At 53.9% G+C, this 24,976-nt stretch overlaps 2 protein-coding genes across 5 annotated transcripts in view; both read left to right on the top strand.

The window, feature by feature from the left end:
• Window positions 1–9,951, top strand: part of adgrg4a (adhesion G protein-coupled receptor G4a) — a 32,622-nt gene extending 22,671 nt beyond the window's left edge. Inside the window, exons 14-16 of the mRNA XM_052022341.1 lie at window positions 1,000–1,137; window positions 4,906–5,213; window positions 9,817–9,951. Coding sequence (XP_051878301.1) covers window positions 1,000–1,137; window positions 4,906–5,213; window positions 9,817–9,951 — 581 coding nt within the window. The remainder of the gene's footprint in view (window positions 1–999; window positions 1,138–4,905; window positions 5,214–9,816) is intronic.
• A 4,791-nt stretch (window positions 9,952–14,742) lies between these two features.
• On the top strand, window positions 14,743–23,634 carry LOC127573714 (transcription cofactor vestigial-like protein 1). Of its 4 annotated transcripts, none has more exons than XM_052022166.1 (5): window positions 14,743–14,868; window positions 16,327–16,373; window positions 16,509–16,755; window positions 22,069–22,509; window positions 22,928–23,634. In XM_052022166.1, the coding sequence occupies exons 1-5, from the start codon at window positions 14,811–14,813 to the stop codon at window positions 22,969–22,971; spliced, it is 837 nt and encodes a 278-aa protein (XP_051878126.1). In that variant the 5' UTR covers window positions 14,743–14,810; the 3' UTR covers window positions 22,972–23,634. The 4 variants fall into 4 exon arrangements, with proteins under 4 accessions (XP_051878126.1, XP_051878124.1, XP_051878123.1 ...); XM_052022164.1 differs by having other exon boundaries at window positions 16,419–16,755; XM_052022163.1 differs by having other exon boundaries at window positions 16,327–16,755; window positions 22,069–22,505.
• Window positions 23,635–24,976: the final 1,342 nt, after the last annotated feature.

Below are 24,976 nucleotides of genomic sequence, written 5' to 3'. Positions count from 1 at the left end.
CCAGCTGTTTTATTTTGCTGACATTGAGGGAAAGGTTGTTGTCATGACACCATTCCACTAAGCTCTCAATCTCCTTCCTGTACCCTGACTCATCGTTATTTGAGATATGGCCCACTATAGTGGTATCATCTGCAAACTTGTAGATGGAGTTAGAACAGAACCTGGCCACACAGTCATCAGTGCATAGGGAGTAGAGTAGAGGGCTGAGGATGCAGCCTTGTGGGCACCAGTGTTGAGAATAATCGTGCCGGAGGTATTGCTGCCTATCCTCACTGACTGTGGTCTGTTGGTCAGAAAGTTAGGGATCCAGTTGCAGAGGGAGGTGTTGAGTCCCAGGTTTTGGAGTTTGGTGACGAGTTTGCTTGGGATTCTAGTATTGAAGGCAGAGCTGTGGTCAACAAACAGTGGTCTGGAGTAGCGCAGAGGTCACTGCTCAGGTGGGATCCTGGCATGGTGAAGGACTAGCCAAATACCCACATTGTGTGACTTCGGTGGATCCTGCAGTCGGTGGTGTTTCCCTGTGCCGGCTGCCCTCGTCCTTCCCGTTGGGACAGGTGGCGGGGTTAGGAAGTGCTGTCGGAGTGGCTGAGTTCCACCCACAGCCTCGGGATAATGGTTCACTGTGAGCTTTGGCATATTTCCATTTGAAGGCCAGGGAGCTGAATGCAGGACCCATCTCCTGTGGGGGATGTTAGCAGCTGCCCAGATGTTTCATTCCCCCCTCCTGTAGGGAACGTTAGCAGCTGCCCAGATGTTTGATTCCCATCTCCTTTGGGGGATGTTAGCAGCTGCCCAGATGTTTCATTTCCCCCCCCCTCCTGTAGGGAACGTTAGCAGCTGCCCAGATGTTTTTCTCATCTGTAGGGAACAGCAGCTGTCCAGATGTTTGATTCCCATCTCCCATGGTGATGTCAGCAGCTGCCCATATGTTTGAATCCCATCTCCTGTAGGGAACATCAGCAGCTGTCCAGATGTTTGATACCAGGTGTCTGTTTGCAGAGTGGAGCAGGGCTGTCCAAGGAACGACAGTGAGGGACTGGCGGGCAGACTCGTGGACTCACTCCAAGTCCCACTCCAGCACCACCTCCTGCAGGAGCTCCAGAAAGAACTTGATTCTGCCACAGGACTTTGAGACCGGTAGGTTTGTCCTGGGACAGTAGTGGGTGGGGGTGGGTGGGGGAGTGGAGAGGGTGTGTGGCAGGAAATGATGGTATGTGTGTGTGTGTGGGGGGAGAGAGAGAGAGATGGTGGAGGTGTGTGTGTCTGAGACTGGGTGCGCGTAATGGCAGGTGTCCAGGACAGGATGTACAATGTGTGCACATGTCAGGCAGAGTGTGTGACGGGGTTGTGTGTGTGAGACAGGCAGACATGTATGAGACTGGGGTATGTGCACGTGACAGGTGCATGTAAGTGTGGTACTGTTTGTGTGAAGAATGAGTGTGTGTCAGGAGTGTGGTTACTGGGTGTGTCACGGTTTGTGTGGGTATGTGAGACAGTGGATGGGTGTTTGAGAGGGATTTGTGCATGAGCTGGGCTGTGTGAACATAGAACACAGAATGGTTCAGCACAGGGACAGGCCCTTCAGCCCACAGTGTTATGACAAACTAATTAATGATGCCTAATTACACTAATCCCTTCTGCCTGCACATGGTCCATCTCCCTCCTTTCCCTGCACATTCATGTACTATCTAAGAGGCTTTTAAACACCTCGATCGTATCAGCCACCACTAACCCTGGCAGCACATTCCAGGCACCCACAAAAGTTGCCCCACATATCTCCTTTGGACTTTCCCCCTCTCACCTTAAATGCATGCCCTCTAATATTAGACATTTCAATCCTTGGAGAAAGATACCGGCCGTCTACTCTATCTGCGCCTCTCATAATCTTATAAACTTCTATCAGTTCTCTCCTCAGCCTCTGCCCCTCCATGGAAAATGTCCTCAGCCCCCTACTCTACTCCTTATACACTCATGACCGTGTGGCCAGGTTCTGCTCCAACTTCATCTACAAGTTTGCAGGTGACTCCACTGTAGTAGGCCGTATCTCAAATAACAATGAGTCAGTGTACAGGAAGGAGATAGAGAGCTTAGTGGCATGGTGTTATGACAACAACCTTTCCCTCAATGTCAGCAAAACAAAAAAAACTTATTGACTTCAGGAAAGGGGGCGGTGTACATGCATCTGTCTACATCAATGGTGCTGAGGTCGAGAGGGTTGAGAGTTTCAAGTTCCTTGGAGTGAACATCACCACTAGCCTCCGCTGGTCCAACCACGTAGACACCATGGCCAAGAAAGCTCACCAGCACCTCTACTTCCTCAGGAGGCTAAAGAAATTTGGCATGTCCCCTTTGACACTCACTAACTTTTATCGATGCACCACAGAAAGCATCCTATCTGGATGCATCACAGCTTGGTGTGGCAACTGCTCTGCCCAGAACCCAGCACGTTACAGAAACCAGCCTCCCCCCTTGGACTCTGTCTACACTTCTTGCTGCCTCGGTCAAGCAGCCAACATAATCAAAGACCCCACCCACCCGGGACATTCTCTCTTCTCCCCCCTCCCATTGGGCAGAAGATACAGGAGCCTGAAAGCACGTACCACCAGGCTCAAGGACAGATTCTATCCTGTTGTTATAAGACTACTGAATGGTCCCCTTGTACAATAAGGTGAACTCTTGACCTTAGAATCTACCTCATCATGACCTTGCACCTTGTTGTCTACCCGCAATGTACGTTCTCTGTAGCTCTGACGCTTTGCTCTGCATTCTGTATTTTACCCTGTATCACCTCAATGCACTGTGTAATGAATTAATCTGTATGAACGGTATGCAAGACAAGTTTTTCACTGTACCTAGGCACACGTGACAATAATAAACTAATTCCAATTCCAACCCAAGCTTGTCCAAACTCTCCTTATAGCACCTGCCCTCTAATCCAGGCAGCATCCTGGAAAACGTCTTCTGCACTTTCTCCAAAGTTTCCACATCCTTCCTAAATTGGGACCAGAATTGCATGCTATACTCCAGATGTGCACAGTAGATTGCGTGCATGACAGCTGGTGAGTTTATAATGATGTCTGTGTGTCAGAGTCTGTGCAGAGGGGGTATGACCAGATGTGGGACAGTTATGTGTATTGGTTTATTATTGTCACATGTACTGAGGTACAGTGAAAAGCTTTTGTTTTGCATGCCATCCAGACAGATCATTCCAAAACATACGTACCTTGTGGTAGTAAAAAGAAAACAGAATGCAGAATAAAGTGTCACAGCTACAGAGAAAGTGCAGTGCAGGCAGACAATAAGGTGTAAGGGCCATGAAGCGGTAGATCAAGAGTTCATCTTTGTTGTACAACAGGACCATTCAAGAGTCTTATAACACTGGATAAAAGCTGTGCTTGAGCCTGGTGGTGTGTGCTACAGAGTCATAGAGACCTACAGCATGGAAACAGGCCCTTTGGCTCAACTCGTCCATGCCGACTGTGTTGCCCAGCGAGCTAGTCCCATCTGCCTGGGTTTGGCCCACAGCCCTCTAAACCTCTCCTATCCATGGACTTATCTCGATGGTTTTTAAACATTGCTAATGTGCCCACTTCAACCACTATTTCTGGCAGCTCATTCCAAATACGCACCACCCTTTGCGTGAAGAAGCTGCCCCTGATGTCCCTTTTAAATCTCTAGCCTCTGATCTTAAACCTCTGCCCTCTTGTGTTTAGCACCCCCTCCCTGGGAAACAGACTGTGTGCTTTCACCCTGTCTATGCCCCTCATGATCTTATATACCTCTATCAGGTCACCCCTCAATCTCCTACGTTCCAGGGAATAACGTGGTACCACATTAGCCATTTTCCGGAACCTCACCTGTGGCCAGAGATGAAGCAAAAACCTCTGCAAGGGCCTCTGCAATTTCTTCTCCAGCTTCCCACAAGATCTGAGAATGCCCCAGGTCAGGCCCTGGGATTTATCCACCTGAATGCACAATCCCTCCTCCCTGCTAATCTGTATGTGGTCCAAGACATCACCACTCATTCCCCCATCTCCTCAGCTTCCATCGATTTCTCCACAGTTAAATTGAAGAGAAATGTTCATTAAAACTCTCTCCCATTTCCTTTGGTTCCACACACAGACGGCCATGCTGATCTTTAAGGGGACCTATTCTCTCCCTAGCCACCCTTTATCTCTTAATACACCGATTCTCTTGGGATTTTGCCCCACCTTGCCTGCCACGGTCCCTCTTGTGTCCTCTTTTTGCCCTCCTAACTTCTCTCTTAAGCTCTCCTACACTTCTTGTAGTCCTCAGGAGATTCACTGGTTCCCCATTGCTTATATGCAGTGTACACCTCCCTCTTTCTAATCAGAACCTCAATGTCTCTCATCAACCAGGGTTTCCGAAACCTGCCAGCCTTGCCCTTCACCCTCACAGGAACATGCAGGCCCTGAACACTTGTCATCACACGTTTAAAGGCCTCCCACTTGGCAGATGCTCCTCTCCGTGCAAACAATCTCGCCCAATCAACCTCTGCAAGATCTCACCTAATGGCTCCAGAATTTGCTCTGCCCCAGTTCAGGACTTTAACCTGTGGACCAACTGCATTCTTCTCCAGCCTTCTCAGGCCTTTGTATCTTCTGCCCAAAGAGAGGGGGGTAGAAGAGACAATGACTGGGGTGGAAGGGGTGCTTGATCTCGCTTGCTTTGGAGTGGTTATGGGTTGGAGTGCCGGCTGGGGTGGGACAGGATCCCTCGGTTGTCCCGCGGCAATGGTGCTGATGGGCCAGGTTGGGTCCCCGGGGAGACTCCTGGTGGACCCCCCACCCTGACCTTATCCACACCGGTATGTTTTCACTGCTCCCCTACATACGTATAGTTGTGTATGTGACACGGAACTCAACCTGGCTTTGACCTCTGCAGGTTTTGAATACAGTGACCAGTGCAACACTTGGAGTGACCAGTATAACCAGTGCAACGTTTGGAGTGACCAGTGCAATCAGTATAACCAGTGCAATGCTTGGAGTGACCAATACAACCAGTACACTAGTTATAGTGACCAGTGTAACCAGTGTACCAGTTACAGTGACCAGTGGCGATGGTCTGTGGGGTTGGACGTGTCCCGTGGGTGGAGGGGAGAGGGGGGGGCTGACCTGCCAACCTGCTTCCCACCAGAACCCTCCAACTGCCGTGGGCAGGTGAGGGGAGGGGCTCGGGGGTTGATGGGAGGGGTGAGTGACAGCACTCAGGAGGAGCATGTGTGGGAGGGGTAGAGAGGTGACCCCATCACCTCCCCATCACCCCCAACCCGGAACCAGACCGGGGGAGATGGGCTGGGGGAGGGGGGGTTGGGGATGTGTGGGAGGGAGGGGAGGGTGGGAGCCTGCCGTGGGGGGTGTTGCCGGGAAATGAACCCTCGGTCGACACCACAGCCTGAGTCCCAGGGTGGGTGGGATTGGGAGGTGGGGGTTGTAGGGGGGTTAGAGAGTTTGGAGGGGTTGTGGGGGTTGTGTGGGGGGGTGAGTTTGGGGGTTGTGGGGGGGTGAGAGAGTTTTGGGGGGTTGTGTTGGGGGATGAGAGAATTTGGGGGGTTTTGTGGGGGGTGAGAGTTTGGGGGGTTGTGGGGGTTGTGTGGGGGGGTGTTTGGGGTTTGTGGGGGGGTGAGAGTGTTTGGGGGGTTGTGTGGGGGGGATGAGAGAGTTTGGGGGGGTTGTGTTGGGGGATGAGAGAGTTTGGGGGGTTGTGTGGGGGAGTGAGAGAGTTTGTGGGGGTTGTGTGGGAGGTGGGAGAGTTTGTGGGGGTTGTGTGGGGGGGTGAGAGAGTTTGGGGGGTTGTGGGGGGTGAGAGAGTTTGGGGGGGTTGTGTGGGGGGGTGAGAGTTTGGGGTTGTGGCGGTGAGAGAGTTTGGGGGGGTTGTGGGGGGGTGAGAGAGTTTGTGGGGGTTGTGTGGGGGGGTGAGAGAGTTTGGAGGGGTTGTGGGGGGTGAGAGAGTTTGGAGGGGTTGTGGGGGGTGAGAGTTTGGGGGGATTGTGGGGGTGAGAGTTTGGGGGGGTTGTGTGGGGGGGTGAGAGAGTTTGGGGGGGTTGTGGGGGTGAGAGTTTGGGGGGGTTGTGTGGGGGGGTGAGAGAGTTTGGAGGGGTTGTGGGGGTTGAGAGTTTGGGGGGGTTGTGTGGGGGGTGAGAGAGTTTGGAGGGGTTGTGGGGGTTGAGAGTTTGGGGGGGTTGTGTGGGGGAGTGAGAGAGTTTGGGGGGTGACATTCCTGCTGTCGACTCTCCCTGAATCTCAATAAACACCAGTTGCATCTGCCTGGTTCTGGATCTTTCCTGAGCCCGAGTGCAGCGGGAGAGTGTTGAGGTTGTTGCTGGGACTCGAGGGACTGAATTGTGGAGAGGGGTCAGGCAGGTTGGGACTTTATCCCTTGGGGTGTAGGAGACTGAGTGGTGACCTTATGGAGGTGTATAAACCCACGAGGGGCGTCGATAGGGTGAATGCGCACAGTCTTTTCCCCAGGGTCGGGGAATCAAGAACTCAAGGGCACAGGTTTGTGAGGGGGGGAGGGACTTAATAGGAACCTGAGGGGCGACTTCCTCACCCAGAGGGTGGTCCGTGTGCGGAACAAGCTCAGGGGGGAGATCGTGCCGGGGGATTCAGTGTGAGAATTGGCTGACAGAGCAGTGGGCCCAGTCTAGACTGTTGGGGGTGGTGGGGGTCCCTGACATCACCCTGAGGGTCTGGGCTCTGCCTGTGGCTGAGACCCTCCCCCCACACCCCCCAGCAGTGATTTCCCCCCCCCCCCCCCCACCGAGCTGTGACCCACCCTGTGTACCCTGTGGCTGGGAGCCCCCCTGGCTGTGACCCACCCTGTGTGTGGGAGTCCCCCCGGCTGTGACCCCCCTGTGGGTCTCCCAGGCACCAGGTGGATGATGAGGCTGCCCCAAGCTCAGGCTGGTAAACCAGGAAACGTGGTGTCCCACTGAAACCCAGGGAGTGGGGGCAACGAGGAGGGGCAGTTCGGGCGTGGGGATGGGGGAGGGGAAGGAGGGCTCTCGTCAGGGCCCCGGTGAACGGCGGGGAGATTGGGCGGGTGGAGGGGGGAGTTCGGGGGGGCGGAGGGGAAGGAGGGCTCTTGTCAGGGTCCTGGTGAACGGGGGCATAAATCCTGGCAGGAATCATTGCTGAGGGATCAGGTGGGTTTGATCCTGGGATTTGTGGCTGGGAGGGAGGAGGGAGTTCGGGAGCGGGAGGGGTGAGTTCAGGGGAGGGGAGAGTTCAGAGGAAGGGGGAGTTCGGGGGGAGGGGGAGGTCAGGTGGAGGGAGGTTTCCTCAGCCCACTGGGCTCTGCCTGGTTGGTTATCAGTGGGTGGTCGGGGCACGGATCAGTGGTTACTGAGGACAGGTGCTGCTGTTACTGGACTAGTCACTGAGGATTAAGGGAAGGCTGGGATGTGTTGGAGAGAACACACGAACAGGACTCGGACACTCGGACCTTCGAGCCTGGTCCACCAGGCAATGTAGAATCCGCAGTGCAGGAACAGGCCTTTCAGCCTGCCATGTCTGTGCCCACCATGTCTGTGCCTGCCATGATGCCAATCTCATCTCCCTGCCCACGGTCCGCATCCCTCTGCTCCCTGCCCGTTCAACTGTCTGTCTAAATGCCTCAAACATCACTGCTGGGTGAAGCGAGATCCGGGCAGCTGGACAAGAGCCAAATGCAGTTGACTGCAGAGAACTCAGGTAATGCATCTGGGGAAGTCACAGACAGCCGAGGAATGTGGGTTTACTGGAGATAAGATTTCTTTATTAGTCACATGTACATCGAACACACAGTGAAATGCATCTTTGCGTAGAGTGTTCTGGGGGCAGCCCGCAAGTGTCGCCACGCTTCCGGCGCCAACATAGCACGTCCACAACTTCCTAACCCATATGTGTTTGGAATGTGGGAGGAAACCGGAGCACCCGGAGGAAACCCACGCAGACACGGGGAGAACGTAAAAACTCCTTACAGACAGCGGCAGCGTACAGTTACCTTTCCAGCCACGGAAACTGTGCCCTCACTTGTTGACAGTCAGGCAGGTGTGGGTCAGTGGGCTGAGGGTGGGGATGGGTCAGGGGTCAGTGGGTAGGGAGAGAGAGGGTTCAGGGGGTCAGGGGTCAGTGGGTAAGGGGCATTGGAGGTGGTGGGGGAGTTGGATGGGGAGAGTAAGGCAGGTGGATTCTGGGCTTTGTAAATGAAGGCTCCCCCCATCCCCACCCCGGCGTGTGTGAGAGACTTCCCCAGCCCCCAGCCCCCAGCCCCCAGCCCCTCACCATCCAGTCATCCTCCCCCAGCCCTTCACCATCCGGTCATCCTCCCCCAGCCCCTCACCGTCTGGTCATCCTCCCCCAGCCCCTCACCGTCTGGTCATCCTTCCCCAGGACCCAGCCGCTCACCGTCCAGTCATCCTCCCCCATGAAGCCTTTGTGTTGGCTGCACTGAATGTCAGTTTGTCCCCCAGCACCGACTCCTGCAGCCTGGACTGTGCTGGTCCACAGCAGTCCCTCACAGACATCTCCTTACACAGAAGACCAACGCGCGTCTTTCACCGAGTTGATGGCCTTCCAGCAGCTGTCGATGTCTGTCTCTGTGTATCCTGGGAACAGTCCTCTGTTACACAACTGCTCAGGACAGACCTTGACCAGGACACTCACGTCACGTTACAGGGTCTCTCAACAAATGCACAATTCACCAGGACGTGGACAATCATCTCATCTGTTTTACTTCAGGAATAAACATTATTAATAAAATATATGCAAGAAAAATAAAAGCCAGTGCACAGTCTCTGCGTTCACAGTGTTGTCATTTCTATACAGCGCACATTCTGTGTACGGAGCACTGTTGCTACTTATGGTCTCCTGGGAAATGCAGACTTTGAGTGTTTCAGGCTTCCCCACCCAACCTAGTCCCGCGGTGTCCAGCAGTGAAAGGACCTTTGTGGACCTTCCCCACAGAGCGTTTGCAGCGTCCCTCAGCACGGACTCCTGCAGCTGGGACTGTGCCAATCAGCAGTGTTCCCTTACGGACATCCTGCTGTGCTGGGAGACCAACAAGTTTTGGGCAGTCCAAACGGTGTCTTTCACCAAGCTGATGACCTGTCCAGCAACACTTGATGTCTGTCTCTGTCTGTTTGTCCAGGGAACGGCCCGTAGACCAGACTCTGTTACACCCTGCTCGGGATGAACTGAGACGTCATCTGTACCTCACAGGGTTCCTCTAGAACCTGGAATCCTCCACTGGATTCCACTCGCCTCCTGTCCGTCCATTTTACCAACACGTCATCCTGTGAGGATCTCTGTTCATGTCTCTCCTGTTGAACTGTACATCCCTCCGCCGTTATCACGAAGGGGCAGTGGTGGTAATTGTCCGATGGATCCCCACCACCTCCCTCCCTCCCTCTGATGGATCCCCACCGCCTCCCTCCCTCCGACAGGCTCCTGCCCGCCTCCCTCCCTCCGACAGGCTCCTGCCCGCCTCCCTGGCTCTCTACCAGTTGCATCTCCTGCTTCACTCCCCTCTCAGTGCCCCGGGCATTACAGGGCCCTGACGTCCAGTGACATGTTGTGTGCAGAGAACTATTTCTTGCATGCGTAAGAACTGACAACATAAGTGCTGGGTCTGAAGCAGGACTTGACAAACCAGTCTTGCTCTGTAATGGCTGTTGTCAACACCCAGCATTCAGCTAGTGAAACTCAGCCGGTTTCAGTCAGCTCCCCAAACTGGTTTCAGTCCCAGACTGTTCTCTCCCCCCTCCAGCCCAGGCATACAGTTCAGTAACTCTGCTCTGCTCTCCTCTCCCAGATGTGCTTCCCCTGTGGTAACCCTGCACAGTCCTTCCTGAGACACCCCTTGCCCAGTGCATCTGCCGCAGGGACACTGAACCCTCGCCACTCCTCTGACATCACTCACCTGCCTCTAGAAAGGCATCAGCTGTGAGGGACCTCCTTCCTTCCCTTCCTCTCTGGGTCTGCACCCCACCATTGTCTCTCCATCCCTACCCTTCCTGACAACTTAGGCTTTATCTTTAAGGCCCTGGTTTTGGAGAGAAGTCATTGACCAGAGACATGAACTCCGCTTCACTCTCCACGGACGCTGCCTGACCTGCTGAGTGTTTCCAGCATGCTCTGTTTTTATTTCAGATTTTCAGCATCTGCAGTATCTAATAAAAGGGACAGCCATTGGAAGCTGCAGATGTTGGATGCATTAGTGCTGCTGCATGTCACATAGATGTGGCCTGGACCGTTCGTGTTTCCTGCATCATCTGCCTTTGGAGATGCCACAGAACCTCCTCAGGACAGACAATGAACTTCAGCAACACTCACGTCCCAATCAATGACACAGTGACCCAGAGGCAGGTAGTGCCACTGCCTCACAGTTCCAGGGTCCGGTTTTGATCCTGACTTCCGGCGCTGTCTGTGTGAGTTGTCCTTGTCACAGCGTGGGTTTCCCCCAGGTGGGTCGGTGGTAATTGGCCCACGTGTGTGGGTGGCAGAGGGAGTGTGGGGTGGTAGTTGGTGGGAGAGGGAGATAATTTTACGAAACAAGGTAGATGAGCTCATAGTGCAGTCAGAAATTGGCAGGTACGACGTTGTGGGCATCACAGCGTCGTGGCTGTAAGAAGATCACAGCTGGGAGCTAAACATCCAAGGATACACATCCCATCGAAAAGACAGGCAGGTGGGCAGAGGGGTGGGGTGGCCCTGTTGGTAAAAAATGAAATCAAATCCTTAGCAAGAAGTGACATAGGATCAGAAAATGTAGAATCCTTGTGGGTAGAGTTAAGAAATTGCAAGGGTAAAAGGACCCTGATGGGAGTTATATACAGGCCTCAGAATAATAGTCAAGATATGGGGTACAAATTACAACAGGAGATAGAAAAGGCACGTAAAAAGGACAATGTTACGGTGGTTATGGGGGATGTTAATATGCAGGTAGATTGGGAAAAATCAGGTTATTACTGGATTCCAAGAGAAGGAATTTGTAGAATGCCTACGAGATGGCTGTTTAGAGCAGCTTGTGGTTGAGCCCACTAGGGAAAAGGCAATTCTGGATTTGATGTTGTGCGATGAACCGGATTTGATTAGGGAGCTTGAGGTAAAGGAACCCTTAGGAGGCAGTGATCACAGTATGATAGAATTCACCCTGCAGTTTGAGAGGGAGAAGCTGAAATCGGATGTCTTGGTGTTACAGTTGAGTAAAGGTAACTACAGAGGCATGACAGAGGAACTGGCCAAAGTTGATTGGAAGGGGACCCCAGCAGGGATGACGGTAGAGCAGCAATGGCAGGAGTTTCTGGGAGTAATTCTGAAGACGCAGGATCAGTTCATCCCAAAGAAGAAGCAGCATTCTAAAGGGAGGATGAGGCAACCGTGGCTGAAAAGGGAAGTCAGAGACAGCATAAAAGCAAAAGAGAAGGCATACAATATTGCAAAAATTAGTGGGAAGCTAGAGGATTGGGAAGCTTTTAAAAACCAACAGAAGGCAACTAAAAAAAGCAGTAAGGGGGGAAAAGATGAAATATGAAGTTAAGCTGGCCAATAATATAAAACAGGAGACCAAAAGTTTTTTCAGATCTATAAAGAGTGAAAGAGAGGCAAGAGTGGACATCGGACTGCTGGACAATGACACTGGAGAGGCAGTAACAGGGAACAAAGACATGGCGGGCAAGCTGAATAAGTATTTTGCATCAGTCATCACTGTGGAAGACACCAGCAACACGCCAGAAATTTGAGAGAGTCAGGGGGTAGAAGTGAGTGCAGTCGCTATTACTAAGGAGATGGTGCTTGGGAAACTGAAAGGTCTGAAGGTGGATAAGTCACCTGGACCGGATGGACTACACCCCAGGGTTCTGAAAGAGGTAGCTGAAGAGATTGTGGAGACATTAGTAGTGATCTTTCAAGAATCAGGAGAGTCAGGGATGGTTCCGGAGGACTGGAAAATCGCAAATGTCGCTCCACCCTTTAAGAAGGGAGGGAGGCAAAAGACAGGAAATTATAGGCCAGTTCGCCTGACTTCAGTGTTGGTAAGATGTTCGAGTCCATTATTAAGGATGAGGTTTCAGGGCACTTGGAAGCTCATGATAAAATAGGCTGAAGTCAGCATGGTTTCCTTAAGGGGAAATCTTGCCTGACAAATCTGTTGGAATTCTTTGAGGAAGTAACAGGCAGGATAAACAAAGGAGAGTCAGTGGATGTTGTTTACTTGGATTTTTGGAAGGCCTTTGACAAGGTGCCACACATGAGGCTGCTAAACAAGATAGGATCCCATGGTATTACAGGAAAGGTACCAGCATGGATAGAAGATTGTCTTCCGCCAGTCAGCCAAAGAGTGGGAATAAAGGGGCCTTTTCTGGTTGGCTGCTGGTGACTAGTGGTGTTCCGCAGGGGTCGGTGTTGGGTCTGCTACATTTCATGTTATATGTTAATGATCTGAATGATGGAATTGATGGCTTTGTGGCCAAGTCTGCAGATGATACAAAGATAGGTGGAGGGGCGGATCATGTTGAGGAAGCAGGGAGACTGCAGAAGGACTTGGACAGGTTGGGAGAATGGGCAAAGAAGTGGCAGGTGGAATACAGTGTAGGGAAGTGTACGGTCATGCACTTTGGTAGAAGGAATAAAGGTGTAGACTATTTTCTAAATGGGGAGTGAATTCAGAAATTGGAGGCGCAAAGGGACTTGGGAGTCCTAGTGCAGGATTCCCTGAAGGTTAACTTGCAGGTTGAGTTGGTAGTAAGGAAGACAAATGCAATGTTAGCATTCATTTCAAGAGGACTAGAACATAAAAGCAAGGATGTAACGTTGAGGTTTTATAAGGTGTTGGTCAGACCACATTTGGAGTATTGTGAGAAGTTTTGGCCCCATATCTAAGGAAGGATGTGCTGGTGTTGGAGAGAGTCCAGAGGAGGTTTATAAAAATGATCCCAGGATTGAAAGGGTTAACATATGAGGACCGTTTGATGGCTCTGGGCCTGTACTCACTAGAGTTTAGAAAGATGAGGGGGGGATCTCATTGAAACCTACCGAATATTGAAAGGCCTGGATAGAGTGGATGTGGAGAGGATGTTTCCAGTGGCGGGAGAGTCCAGGACCAGAGGGCACAGCCTCGGAATAGAAGGACATCCCTTCAGAACAGAGATGAGGAGGAAATTCTTCAGCCAGAGGGCGGTGAATCTGTGGAATTCATTGCCACAGATGTCTGTGGAGGCCAAGTCATTGGGAATATTTAAAGCAGAGGTTGGTAGCATCTTGTTTAGTAAGGGCATCAAAGGTTACGGGGAGAAGGCAGGAGAATGGGGTTGAGAGAGAAATAAATCAGCCATGATCGAATGGTGGTGCAGATTCGATGGGCCAAATGGCCTAATTCAAGTGGCGGGAATGGGTCTGGTGGGATTGCTCTGGGGGCTAGCATTGACTCAATGGATTGATTAGCCTCCCTCTGTGTCAGAGGGCAATGAGATCCCAGTCGGGATTGGGAACTGGGAATGCAGTCCCTACCTTCTGGCAGTGAATCACTTGGATTGGTTCACCAGGGACTGAGACTGCAGAACCACGGCCCTAGACCCCATTCCCACATCACAGCCACAGGTAGAACCATTCCCCTTTCCCATGTCACCCACTTATCAGGACCAGGGACAAGTACCTCAGGAATCACCTCCATTCCACAAGGAAGGTGTTGTCCGGAGGGAGAATGTCCATCTTTCTGAATCCCAGTCGGCTTTGGCTCTCCTCCTGGGAGACCACAGGAAACTTTTGGAGTGAAACCAAGCCTCCTGTCACTGACCTTCCGTCAGAGAACAGTTAAAACCGGGAATTAGTGTCTCAGAACTTGGGAAAGTATCGAGTCACAGATCCTGCCTTTCCTGTGTTCCGAGGTGAGAGGTGACAGGGTGGGGGTCATTTCTGCTGCCCTGCTCCTGGACTGACCAGTACCCCAATCCTTGGAGCGATGCCCACCATCATTAACCCTTTGCTTGCTGTTGGTTTCCTTCCCTGATCCAGGGAGACACACACCCTGTCTGGGAACACTCAGCAGCTGGTTTTGGTGTCTATGTGCGTATCTGTGAGTTGGCTGTTTGGTTTTGTATTTGTGTGTATCAGCGTGTAAGTGTATGTGTGTGTCTGTGTGTCAGTGTGTGTGTATGTGTGTGTATATCTGTGTGTGTGTATCAGTGCATGTGTCTGTGTGTCTGTGTCTGTGTGTGTCTATTGTGGCTCTGGACGTGTGTTTGTGCCTGTCTGTGCTTTTCACTGTATGCTTGTGTCTCTCTGTGTGTGTATGTGTGTCTGGGTTTGTGTCAGTGTGTCTTTGTATGTGTGTGACTGTGTGTGTGTGTGTGTGTGAGTGTGCATGTGAGTGTGTGTGTATATGTGACTGTGTGTGTATGTGAGTGTGTGTGTGTATCTGTGTTTGTGTGTAGTGTGTTTGTATGTGTATTTCTGTGTGTGTATTTGTGTGTCTATATGTGTGTGTGTGTGTGTGTGTCTAGTTCCAAAGCTGCTGGGAGCAGGGCCTTGCACCATCAGCCTCTGACAGTCGGACAGTCTGGGCCTGGATGACGAGCCAGGTGTTTCCTCATTCCTGGAGCCAGGGAACTGGTTGGAGAGCATTCCGTGCCGGCTGCCACAGCCCGGAGCTGTCGGCTCTCCACTGGTCGGCTGTGGAGGAGGGACGAGTGGGCCAACCTCTCCAATCATCCTGCACCTCACCGCCTCCCTCCCACAGACCGGATCAGCAGGACTGCTGTCATGGACGGGGGAAGAGCGAGGTCGGGATATGGTTATCGGAACTGAGGCATGAGCAGCCCCAGAGCTGCCCCTCCCCAGAGCAGCCCCCTGCTGGGGGGAGACACAGGTAGGGCAGGCTGGGGCAGGGTGGGGCAGTATCGGTCCAACCACATCCCTCCTATGGGACACGGGACACGGGACACAGGACACAGGACATGGGACACGGGACACGGGACATGGGACACAGAACACAGGACATCGGACGCGGGACATGGGACATGGGACACGAGACACCAGACACTGAACACTGGAGACAAGAGACAGGAGACGGGACACGGGACACAAGACATTGGAGACAGGAGCCAGTACACAGGACATCAGACACGGGACATGCAACACAGGACATGGGACACGGGACAGGACATGGGACACGGGACAGGAGACAGGACCCAGGACATGGGCCATGGGACACAGGACACAGGACACTGGACACGGGACGGGAATCTCCAGGGACCCAGGACCTCAGTCTGTGGGAGACTAGAGCTGCTCTGCTCCGGGAAGGGAGTTTCAGGAGAAGTGAACGGGGTCCCCGGTTGGTGCCGATAGAGGTCAACTGTGACAGGAGAGATGGAGGGGGGAGGGGGGGCTGGAGGACTGGGGAGGGGATGAAGGAGGAGAGAGGGGCTGGAGGGGTGGGGAGAGGGGATGGAGGGGGGGGAGAGGGGTTGGATGGGGAGAGAGGGGCTGGAGGGATGGGGAGAGGGGCTGGATGGGGAGAGAGGGGCTGGAGGGGTGGGGAGAGGGGATGGAGGGGGGTGGGGAGAGGGGATGCAGGGGGAGAGGGGTTGGATGGGGAGAGAGGGGCTGGAGGGATGGGGAGAGGGGCTGGAGGGATGGGGAGAGGGGATGCAGGGGGGGGGAGAGGGGTTGGATGGGGAGAGAGGGGATGGAGGGATGGGGAGAGGGGTTGGATGGGGAGAGAGGGGATGGAGGGATGGGGAGAGGGGTTGGATGGGGAGAGAGGGGCTGGAGGGATGGAGAGAGGGGTTGGATGGGGAGAGGGGCTGGAGGGATGGAGAGAGGGGTTGGATGGGGAGAGGGGATGGAGGGGGATGGGGAGAGGGGTTGGATGGGGAGAGAGGGGCTGGAGGGATGGGGAGAGGGGTTGGATGGAGAGAGGGGATGGAGGGGGATGGGGAGAGGGGTTGGATGGGGAGAGAGGGGATGGAGGGATGGGGAGAGGGGTTGGATGGGGAGAGAGGGGATGAAGGGATGGGGAGAGGGGTTGGATGGGGAGAGAGGGGCTGGAGGGATGGGGAGAGGGGTTGGATGGGGAGAGGGTATGGGGGGAGAGAGGGGGGCTGGAGGGGGTGGGGACCAGTGTTGCTGGGTTCGGGAGAGGAGGTGGGAGATGATTAAACAGAACTTTCAACAGGGCAATGGCGAAACGTGAGCGGTGTGCTCTGAACGGGCTGGCAGGGCTGGATGGGCTGAATGTCCATTGCTGGGACACAGAAGCACGGGGTGGGGGGGTGGTGCGGGGTCACCGTGGTGCTGAATCCTGAATATTGTCTTTGTGGTGCAGGACTGATGGAGCGGCCAGGGTCAGAGGGCGTGAACCCCACCGTCCAGGTAACCCAGCGGCCGGGGTCAGAGGGCGTGAACCCCACCATCCAGGTAACCCAGCGGCCGGGGTCAGAGGACGTGAACCCCACCATCCGGGTTGCCCAGCGGCCGGGGTCAGAGGGCGTGAACCCCACCGTCCAGGTAACCCCGCGGCCGGGGTCAGAGGGCGTGAACCCCACCGTCCAGGTAACCCCGCAGCCGAGGTCAGAGGGCGTGAACCCCACTGTTCAAATAACCCCGCGGCCGGAGTCAGAGGGCACCTCGCACTGCACCGTCTTCACTTACTTCAAAGGTGACATCAACAGTGTGGTGGACGAACACTTCTCCCGAGCGCTGAGGTGTGCAGAGGCCAGGCCCAGGAGGAAGCCCGAGGACATGGAGAGGGCAGGTGAGGGTAGGGAGGGATGGGCCAGGGTGGGGGGGCAGGACTGGCATCGCTGTAACCCTCCTCACCAAAACTCCACCAATGCAGAGAGTCGTACACCACTGAAACAGGCCCTTCAGCCCAACTGGTCCATGCTGACCAAGATGTCCACCTGAGCCAGTCCCATTGCCTGCATTTGGCCCGTGTGCCTCTAAACCTTTTCTGTTCATGGACCTGTCCAAGTGTCCTTTAAACATTGTAATTGTACCCACTTCGACCACTCCCTCTGGCAGCTCGTTCCACATCCCCACCACCTTCTGTGTGGAAAAGTTGACCCTCAGGCCCCTTTAAATCTTTCCCCTCTCACCTTCAACCTGTGCCCTCTAGTTTTGAACTCCCCTACCCTGAGGAAAGACTGTGACAATCCACCTTTTCCACGTCCCTCATGATTTTATATCCCTCCATAAGGTCACCCCTCAGCCTCTGTTGCAGGGAAACAGTCCCACCCTGTCCAGTCTCTCCTTATAACTCAAGCCCTCCAGTCCCGGTAACATAGAACATAGAACACTACAGCACAGGACAGGCCCTTCGGCCCACAATGTTGTGCTGACATTTTATCCTGCTCTAAGATCTATCTAACCCTTCCCTCCCACATAGCCCCCCATTTCTGTATCATTCATGTGCCTATCTTTAGAGTCTCTTAAATGTCCCTAATGTATCTGCCCCACAACCTCTGCTGGCAGTGTGTTCCACGCACCCACCACTCCATGTAAAAAACTTACCCCTGACATCCCCCTTATACCTTCCTCCAATCACCTTAAAATTATGTCCCCTCATGTTAGCCATTGTTGCCCTGGGAAAAAGTCTCTGATTAACCACTCGATCTATGCCTCTGGTCATTATGTACACGTCTATCAGGTCACCATTTCATAATTTTATGAAATAGGTGACAGTTTCATAAATTTCACCACAAACCTTCACCCTGCTCTCCAATCCACTTGGACTATCACTAACGCCTCTCTCTCCTTCCTCAATCTCTCCATCTCCATCTCAGGAGATTCCTTATCCACTGACATCTTCTACAAACCCACTGACGCCCACAGCTGCCTCGATTACAGCTCCTCCCACCCTGTCTCTTGCAAGGATGCGATCCCTTTTTCTCAATTTCTCTGCCTCCGCCACATCTGCTCCCATGATGAGGCTTTTCACTCCAGGACATCCGAGATGCGTCAACTTCTTTACCAACCGTGGCTTCCCCCTGACTGTGGTTGAGGGAGCTCACACCCGCATCTCTTCCATTTCCCACTCTACCCCCACCCCACCCAGACACAATGGGGATAGGGTCCCCCTTGTCCTTGTATTTCATCCCACCATCTGCCATCGCCACAGGACCCCGCCACCAATCATATCTTCCCCTCCCCACCCCTTTCTGTCTTTTGCAGGGACCACTCTCTCTGTGACTCCCTAGTTCACTCCTCACCACACCCCCCCAACCCATCCCACTCTCACCCCAGGTACTTTCCACTGCCCCCGCCATAGGTGTAACACCTGCCCCTATATGACCTCCATCCAGGGACCCAAACAGTCCTTTCAGGTGAGACAGAGATTCACCTGCACCTCCCTTAATATCATCTACTGCACTCGGTGCTCCAAGTGTGGCCTCCTCTATGTTGGTGAGACCAAACACAGACTAGGTGACTGTTTCGCAGAACACCTGCGCTCCGTCCGTAACCGCGATCTGCATCTCCCCGTTGCCAGTCACTTCAACTCCCCCTCCCACACTATCACTGACATGTCAGTCCTCGGCCTCCCCCACTGCCAGGAGAATTCCAAGCGCAAACTGGAGGAACAGCACATTTTTCATCTTGGAACCTTGCAGCTTAATGGCCTGAACATTGAATTCTCCCACTTTAGGTAATTCCCCCCCCCCCCCCCCCCCCCCCCCCAACAACCCTTTCCCACACCCTCCCCCCCACCCAAGCTGCTTCCCTTCTTCCCTTTCTTGGCCTATCTTTTCTTTACCTTGTTTTCCATTTCTCTCCTTACCTTTGACCCATCCCCCGGGGGATCTGCTCTCCCCTCCTCCCCCACACCTGCCTATCACTATCTCTTACCTGCATCTACCTATCACCACCCTGTGCCCACCCCACCTCCCCTCTTTTGTCCACCTATCACTGCTCTGCTTTTCCCTCCTATATATTGGGCTTCCCCTTTTCCTATCTTCAGTCCTGAAGAAGGGTCTTGACCCAAAACGTTGACCGCCTGCTTTTCTCCACGGCTGCTGCCTGGCTGCTGAGTTCCTCCATCATCGTGGTTTTCTCTTCTCACCTCTCCTCCTCCTTCTCTCCAAAGAGAAAAGCCCAGCTCACTTTACTCAACCTATCCTCATAAGACATGCTCTCCAATCCAGGCAACATCCTGGTGAATCTCCTCTGCACCCTCTCTAGAGCTTCCACATCCTTATGATGAGGTGACCAGAACTGAACACAATACTCCAAGTGTGGTCTGACCAGAGTTCTATAGAGCTGCAACATCACCTCGTGGCTCCTGAACTCAATATCCCAACTAATGGCCAGCATTCCATACGCCTTCTTAACAACCCTATCAACATCCTTGTGAATCAGTTTTGCACTTCCAGTTTAATCACATCAAGAGCTTCAAGTTCCTAGGATTGAACATCACCAGTAGTCTGTCCTGGTCCAACCGTGTAGATGCCACGGCCAAGAAAGCTCACCAGTGCCTCTTCTTTCTCAGGAGGCTAATAAAATTTGGCATGTCCCCCTTGACACTCACCAACTTTTATCGATATGCCATAGAAAGCATCCTATCCGGATGCATCACGGCTTGGTACGGCAACTGCTCTGCCTGGGACTGCAAGAAACTGCAGAGAGTTGTGGACACAGCTCAGCACATCACGGAAACCAGCCTCCCCTCCATGGACTCTGTCTATACTTCTCGCTGCCTCGGAAAAGCAGCCAGCATAATCAAAGACCCCACCCACCTGGACAGCTTCTATCTCGCTGTTATAAGACTATTGAGTGGTCCCCTAGTACAATATAGACTCAGAATCTATCTTGTTATGACCTTGCACCTTATTGTCTACCTGCAATGCACTTCCCTGTAGCTGTGACACTTTACTCTGTATTCTGTTATTGCTTTTACCTGTACTACCTCAATGCACTGTGTAATGAATTGATCTGTACGAATGGTATGCAAGATAAGTTTTTCACTGTACCTCGGTACACGTGACAATAATAAACCAATACCAATTCCTTCCCGTAGCTTGGTGACCAGAACTGCACACGATGACTCCAAGTGTGGCTGCACCAATGTCTTGTACAGTTGTTACACAGTCCCAACTCTTGTACTCAATGCCTTGACCGATGAAGACGAGCATGCTAAACTTCACCACCTTGTCTACCTGTGTCACCACTTCCAGGGAACTATGTGCCTGTACCCCTAAGTCTCTCCAGAACATAGAACATACAACAGTACAGCACAGGAACAGGACCTTCAGCCCACAATGTCTGTGCTGAACATGATGCCAAATTGGACCAATCCCTTCTGCCTGCACATGATCCGTATCTCTCCATTCCCTGCATATTTGTATGCCTGTCAAAAAGCCTCAATCATTTACCCCCACCATCACCCTGGCAGCCTGTTCCAGGCACCGAACACTCTCGGTGTAAAAAACTTGCCCCACACATCTCCTTTGAACTTACCCCTCTCACCTTAAATGCCTGCCTTCTAGTATTTGACATTTCTACCCTGGGGAAAAGACTCTGACTGTCTACCCTATCCCTGCCTCTCATCATTTTGTAAACTTCTGTCAGGTCTCCCCTCAGAATCCGCCGCTTCAGAGAAAATAACCCAAGTCTGTCCAGCCTCTCCTCATAGCTCATGCCCTCTAATCCAGGCAGCATCCTGGTGAACCTCTTCTGCACCCTCTCCAAAGCCTCTACATCCTTCATGTAACGGGGCAACCAGAATTGAGGGTGTCAGTGTGGGACAGTGTGCGACAGTGTGGGTCAGTGTGGGACAGTGTGGGTCAGTGCGGGACAGTGTGGGTCAGTGTGGGTCAGTGTGGGTCAGTGTGGGTCAATGCGGGACAGTGCGGGACAGTGTGGGTCAGTGTGGGACAGTGCGACAGTGTGGGTCAGTGTGGGTCAATGCGGGACAGTGCAGGACAGTGTGCGACAGTGTGGGTCAGTGTGGGACAGTGTGGGACAGTGTGGGTCAGTGGGGACAGTGTGGGTCAGTGCGGGACAATGTGAGATAGTGTGGGTCATTGTGGGTCAGTGTGGGTCATTGTGGGAGTGGGCCAGTGTGGGTCAGTGTGGGACAGTGTGGGACAGTGTGGGTCAGTGGGGACAGTGTGGGTCAGTGCGGGACAATGTGAGATAGTGTGGGTCATTGTGGGTCAGTGTGGGTCATTGTGGGAGTGGGCCAGTGTGGGTCAGTATGGGACAGTGTGGGTCAGTGTGGGACGGTGTGGGACAGTGTGGGTCAGTGTGGGTCAGTGCGGGTCAGTGTGGGACGGTGTGGGTCAGTGTGTGCCAGTCAGTCAGTGTGGGTCAGTGGGATAGTGTGAGTCAGTGTGGGTCAGTCTGCGTCAGTTAGTCAGTGTGGGTCAGTGCAGGTCAGTGTGGGACGGTGTGGGACAGTGTGGGTCAGTGTGTGCCAGTCGGTCAGTGTGGGACAGTGTGGGTCAATGCGGGTCAATGCGGGTCAGTGTGGGTCAGTGTGGGTCAGTATGTGTCAGTTGGTCAGTGTGGGTCAGTGTGGGTCAATGCGGGTCAGTGTGGGTCAGTGTGGGTCAATGCGGGTCAGTGTGGGTCAGTGTGGGTCAGTATGTGTCAGTTGGTCAGTGTGGGTCAGTGTGGGTCAATGCGGGTCAGTGTGGGTCAGTGTGGGTCAATGCGGGTCAGTGTGGGTCAGTGTGGGTCAGTGTGTGCCAGTCGGTCAGTGTGGGTCAGTGGGATAGTGTGAGTCAGTGTGGGTCAGTCTGCGTCAGTTAGTCAGTGTGGGTCAGTGCAGGTCAGTGTGGGACGGTGTGGGACAGTGTGTGCCAGTCGGTCAGTGTGGGTCAGTGTGGGTCAATGCGGGTCAGCGTGGGACAGTGTGTGTCAGTGTGGGTCAGTGTGGGACAGTGGGGGTCAGTGTGGGTCAGTCGGTCAGTGTGGGTCAGGTGGCTCATTGTGGTCACTGTGACTCCGTGTGGGACCAGTGTGGGACACTTTGAGACACCCTGTGACTGAGTGACCAGCACTCGGCTGTAGGATGAGGGCCGCGCTCTCGGGCCACTGGTCAGCTAGATGACCCTTCCTTCTCTTCCAGGTGAGAAGCTGCCGTCCATGCCGTGGCTGCAGCCTCCGATTTGGCCACATCCGTACCTGGGAGCTCCGCTCCCTCCTGCTGGCAGGACCTCGGAGGGTGGCCCAATGACCACAGCTCAGTACCAGCCGGACAACTGCCCGAACCTGCGGGCCGCAGCTGCTGACCCCTGGCTCCTGCCGTCCAGCCGTGCTCAGGGTGTGGGGAGCCTCCTGTACCAGCCGCCCCTCCTGCAGCTCCACCAGATGTTGCCAGCTGTAGACTCCGAGAGACAGTACAGCGCCCTGCGGGAGCCAGTGCCGGGGCACAGGGCAGCCCCAGGCACACACCTTCCCCGACACAAGACCGTTGTCCCCTCCCCATGGACAGGAATTGCTCCTGGACTCCCGGAGGCAATGAACCCAGAGGTGGGACAGGGATCGGAGAACTGGAGGAATGAGGCAGGTAATGATCTCGGGCTGTGGGGGTGGGGAGGATACGTGTCTGACAGAGGTCCTCAGGACATACTGACCATTGCAACAGCCTCTCGGTCAGCTGGTGGACGTCCCAGGTCCAGGGTATCAGACCTGCAGGGTAGACAGATCACTGGGAAAGGAAGCTGTGGGCTGGAGGGGGTCACAGAGACAGGGAGTGGTGTCGGGGAGGGAGGGGTCACAGAGAGGGAGGGGGCTACAGAGATGTGGAGGGGTGTAGGGGAGGGTGGGGGTTACAGAGACAGGGACGGTTGTCGTGGCCGGGGGGGGGGGGGGTGGGGGACAGAGACGGGGAGGGGTTTAGGGGAGGGAGGGGTGACAGAGACGGGGAGGGGTTTAGGGGACGATGGGGGTTACAGAGATGGGTCTAACCTCCCCCTCTGTGGCAGGGTTCGAGCATCAGGTGAAGCAGAAGGATGTGTACTGGTACTAGCACCAGCCACCGGCCGCACGCCCGTTCCCACGCCAGCCCTGGCTCTCCTGATCACCGCTGCGGAGTTCCCCGTCCCTGACCGAGCTGCTACCTCTGCCCCCCGCCTCACTGGATGGACAGCAGGAATGGGAAGTCTCTCTCTCCAGCTCTGGTTCGGACGTACGGTGTGTAACTTCAGGGGGACTGGTCCCTCACATCCCCAGATCTGCCCGAGGGACTATCGACCAACCCACGCTGGGCTCTGTGCCTCCGGACACACTGGACAGAGGGTGCGGAGCAATGTGACGGAACTCTTGGGTCAAGGGGTGGGGACGGGGTTCGCGGGGGGGAGTCTGGAGCTCGGGGGTCATGGCGACTAATGGAAGGGTGATGGGAATTGGGGCACAATCCAGAAACCGGAATTGGAGGATCACAGAGATCTTGGAGAGTTGATGAGCAATGGAGGATTACAGACGCTGAGTTCTCCCACAGTTTGATTTTCGATCCAGTATCTGCAGTCCCTCCTGTCTCCTGTTCCAACTCCGAGACAAACCTTGAGATCCTGTTGCTTCTCAGAGTCAGAATCAGGTTTATTATCGCTGTCTTATACAATGTGAAGCTTGCTGTTTTGCGGCAGCATAAAAATTTATCAATTCCAAAAATAAATAATGCAGTAAAACTCCATTCTCCCGGGCGGATTCGGAGTGTGTCGACCCTGGTGTGTGTGATATTTCCCTCCCAGCTGCCAGCTGATGACTCCAGCTCTGTTCCTGGACTGGGGTTAGTGGCCCTGGGGATCTGAGACCTAGTTCAGAGGGAGTTGTTCTCCTTTGCCTGCCCACACTGAAATACAACCAGAAAACCCTGGAAATACTCAGCTGTCCAGGCAGCATCTGTGGAGGGGAAGCCTTTCCTCAGGTGCTGCCTGAGCCACTGGCAGTGCCTGATTGCCAAATCATCACTTCTGCTCCTTGGGAACTCAGCCCGAGCTGTTTAAGTGCTGACTGCTGTGTTGCCACCTGAACTGAGCAGAGGTCTGGGTTTGATCTTCCCTCCTCCATGGTGATGGTGTGAAATACTTCCCTGAACACTCACAGTGGCTGATGCTTTACCAAAGCTGCCAGTTTCTGACCTCCCAGGGAGAAGGCACACTCACCGATGACGGAATCGGAGTCAGCGGGCTGGGGTGGGATGGGTGACGGCTAAAGTTTGGGCTTTGGAGTTTGGGATAGTGATGTGCCTGAGGGATAGTCTGTGGGGTCAGGGTGAGGTGTTAGGGTCAGGGCTTGCGGTGCAGACCCGTCAGGGGCTATATTAGTGTTGGGGTTTGAATCAGGTTAGGTCTGAGCCTAGAAGCTGTTGTAGTGAGAAAATTTCACATCCCAAGGTTCTTTATACAAAGCCTCAACAAAACAGTAGCCAACCATCTCCGGGCCCATGCAGAACCAAGTAACAGTTGGGTGTTGGGAGATGTTCCACGTGTGTTGGGCTGGGCTCACACATTCCAGCTTCGGATCAGAAGTAATTTCTTCACTGGGATGTCAGTGAATCTCTGGGATTCTCCACACCAGCAGGCAGTGGAGTCTGGGATTCCCCACCAGCAGACAGTGGAGTCTGGGATTCCCCACACCAGCAGGCAGCGGAGTCTGGGATTCCCCACACCAGCAGACAGCGGAGTCTGGGATTCCCCACACCAGCAGGCAGCGGAGTCTGGGATTCCCCACACCAGCAGGCAGTGGAGTCTGGGATTCCCCACCAGCAGACAGTGGAGTCTGGGATTCCCCACACCAGCAGGCAGCGGAGTCTGGGATTCCCCACACCAGCAGACAGCGGAGTCTGGGAGGTGATTCAGGGCGCTGGGAGCAGGAATTTCGGGTATCGGAGGGATGAGGGCCATGGGGAACCAGCACGGCAGGTGGTGCCGAGCAGAAGGTGAATGGGAGAAGGTGTGAGCTGCTCAATGTTCTGCTCCACATTCTGCTTCTTGTTATCAGATAGAAATGCAAATCTCGGGCGCCTGAAGAAT

Source organism: Pristis pectinata, chromosome 8 (assembly GCF_009764475.1).
Source record: "Pristis pectinata isolate sPriPec2 chromosome 8, sPriPec2.1.pri, whole genome shotgun sequence".
NCBI classification, from domain to species: domain Eukaryota; kingdom Metazoa; phylum Chordata; class Chondrichthyes; order Rhinopristiformes; family Pristidae; genus Pristis; species Pristis pectinata.
This window is presented reverse-complemented; position numbering and strand designations above follow the sequence as displayed.

Coding starts and splice junctions, on each gene's coding strand:
- LOC127573714 (XM_052022162.1), top strand. CDS start 14,811: ATGAGCAGCCCCAGAGCTGCCCCTCCCCAGAGCAGCCCCCTGCTGGGG. Junction 14,869..16,326: donor CCTGCTGGGGGGAGACACAG/GTAGGGCAGGCT, acceptor TTTGTGGTGCAG/GACTGATGGAGCGGCCAGGG. Junction 22,510..22,927: donor GAACTGGAGGAATGAGGCAG/GTAATGATCTCG, acceptor CCTCTGTGGCAG/GGTTCGAGCATCAGGTGAAG.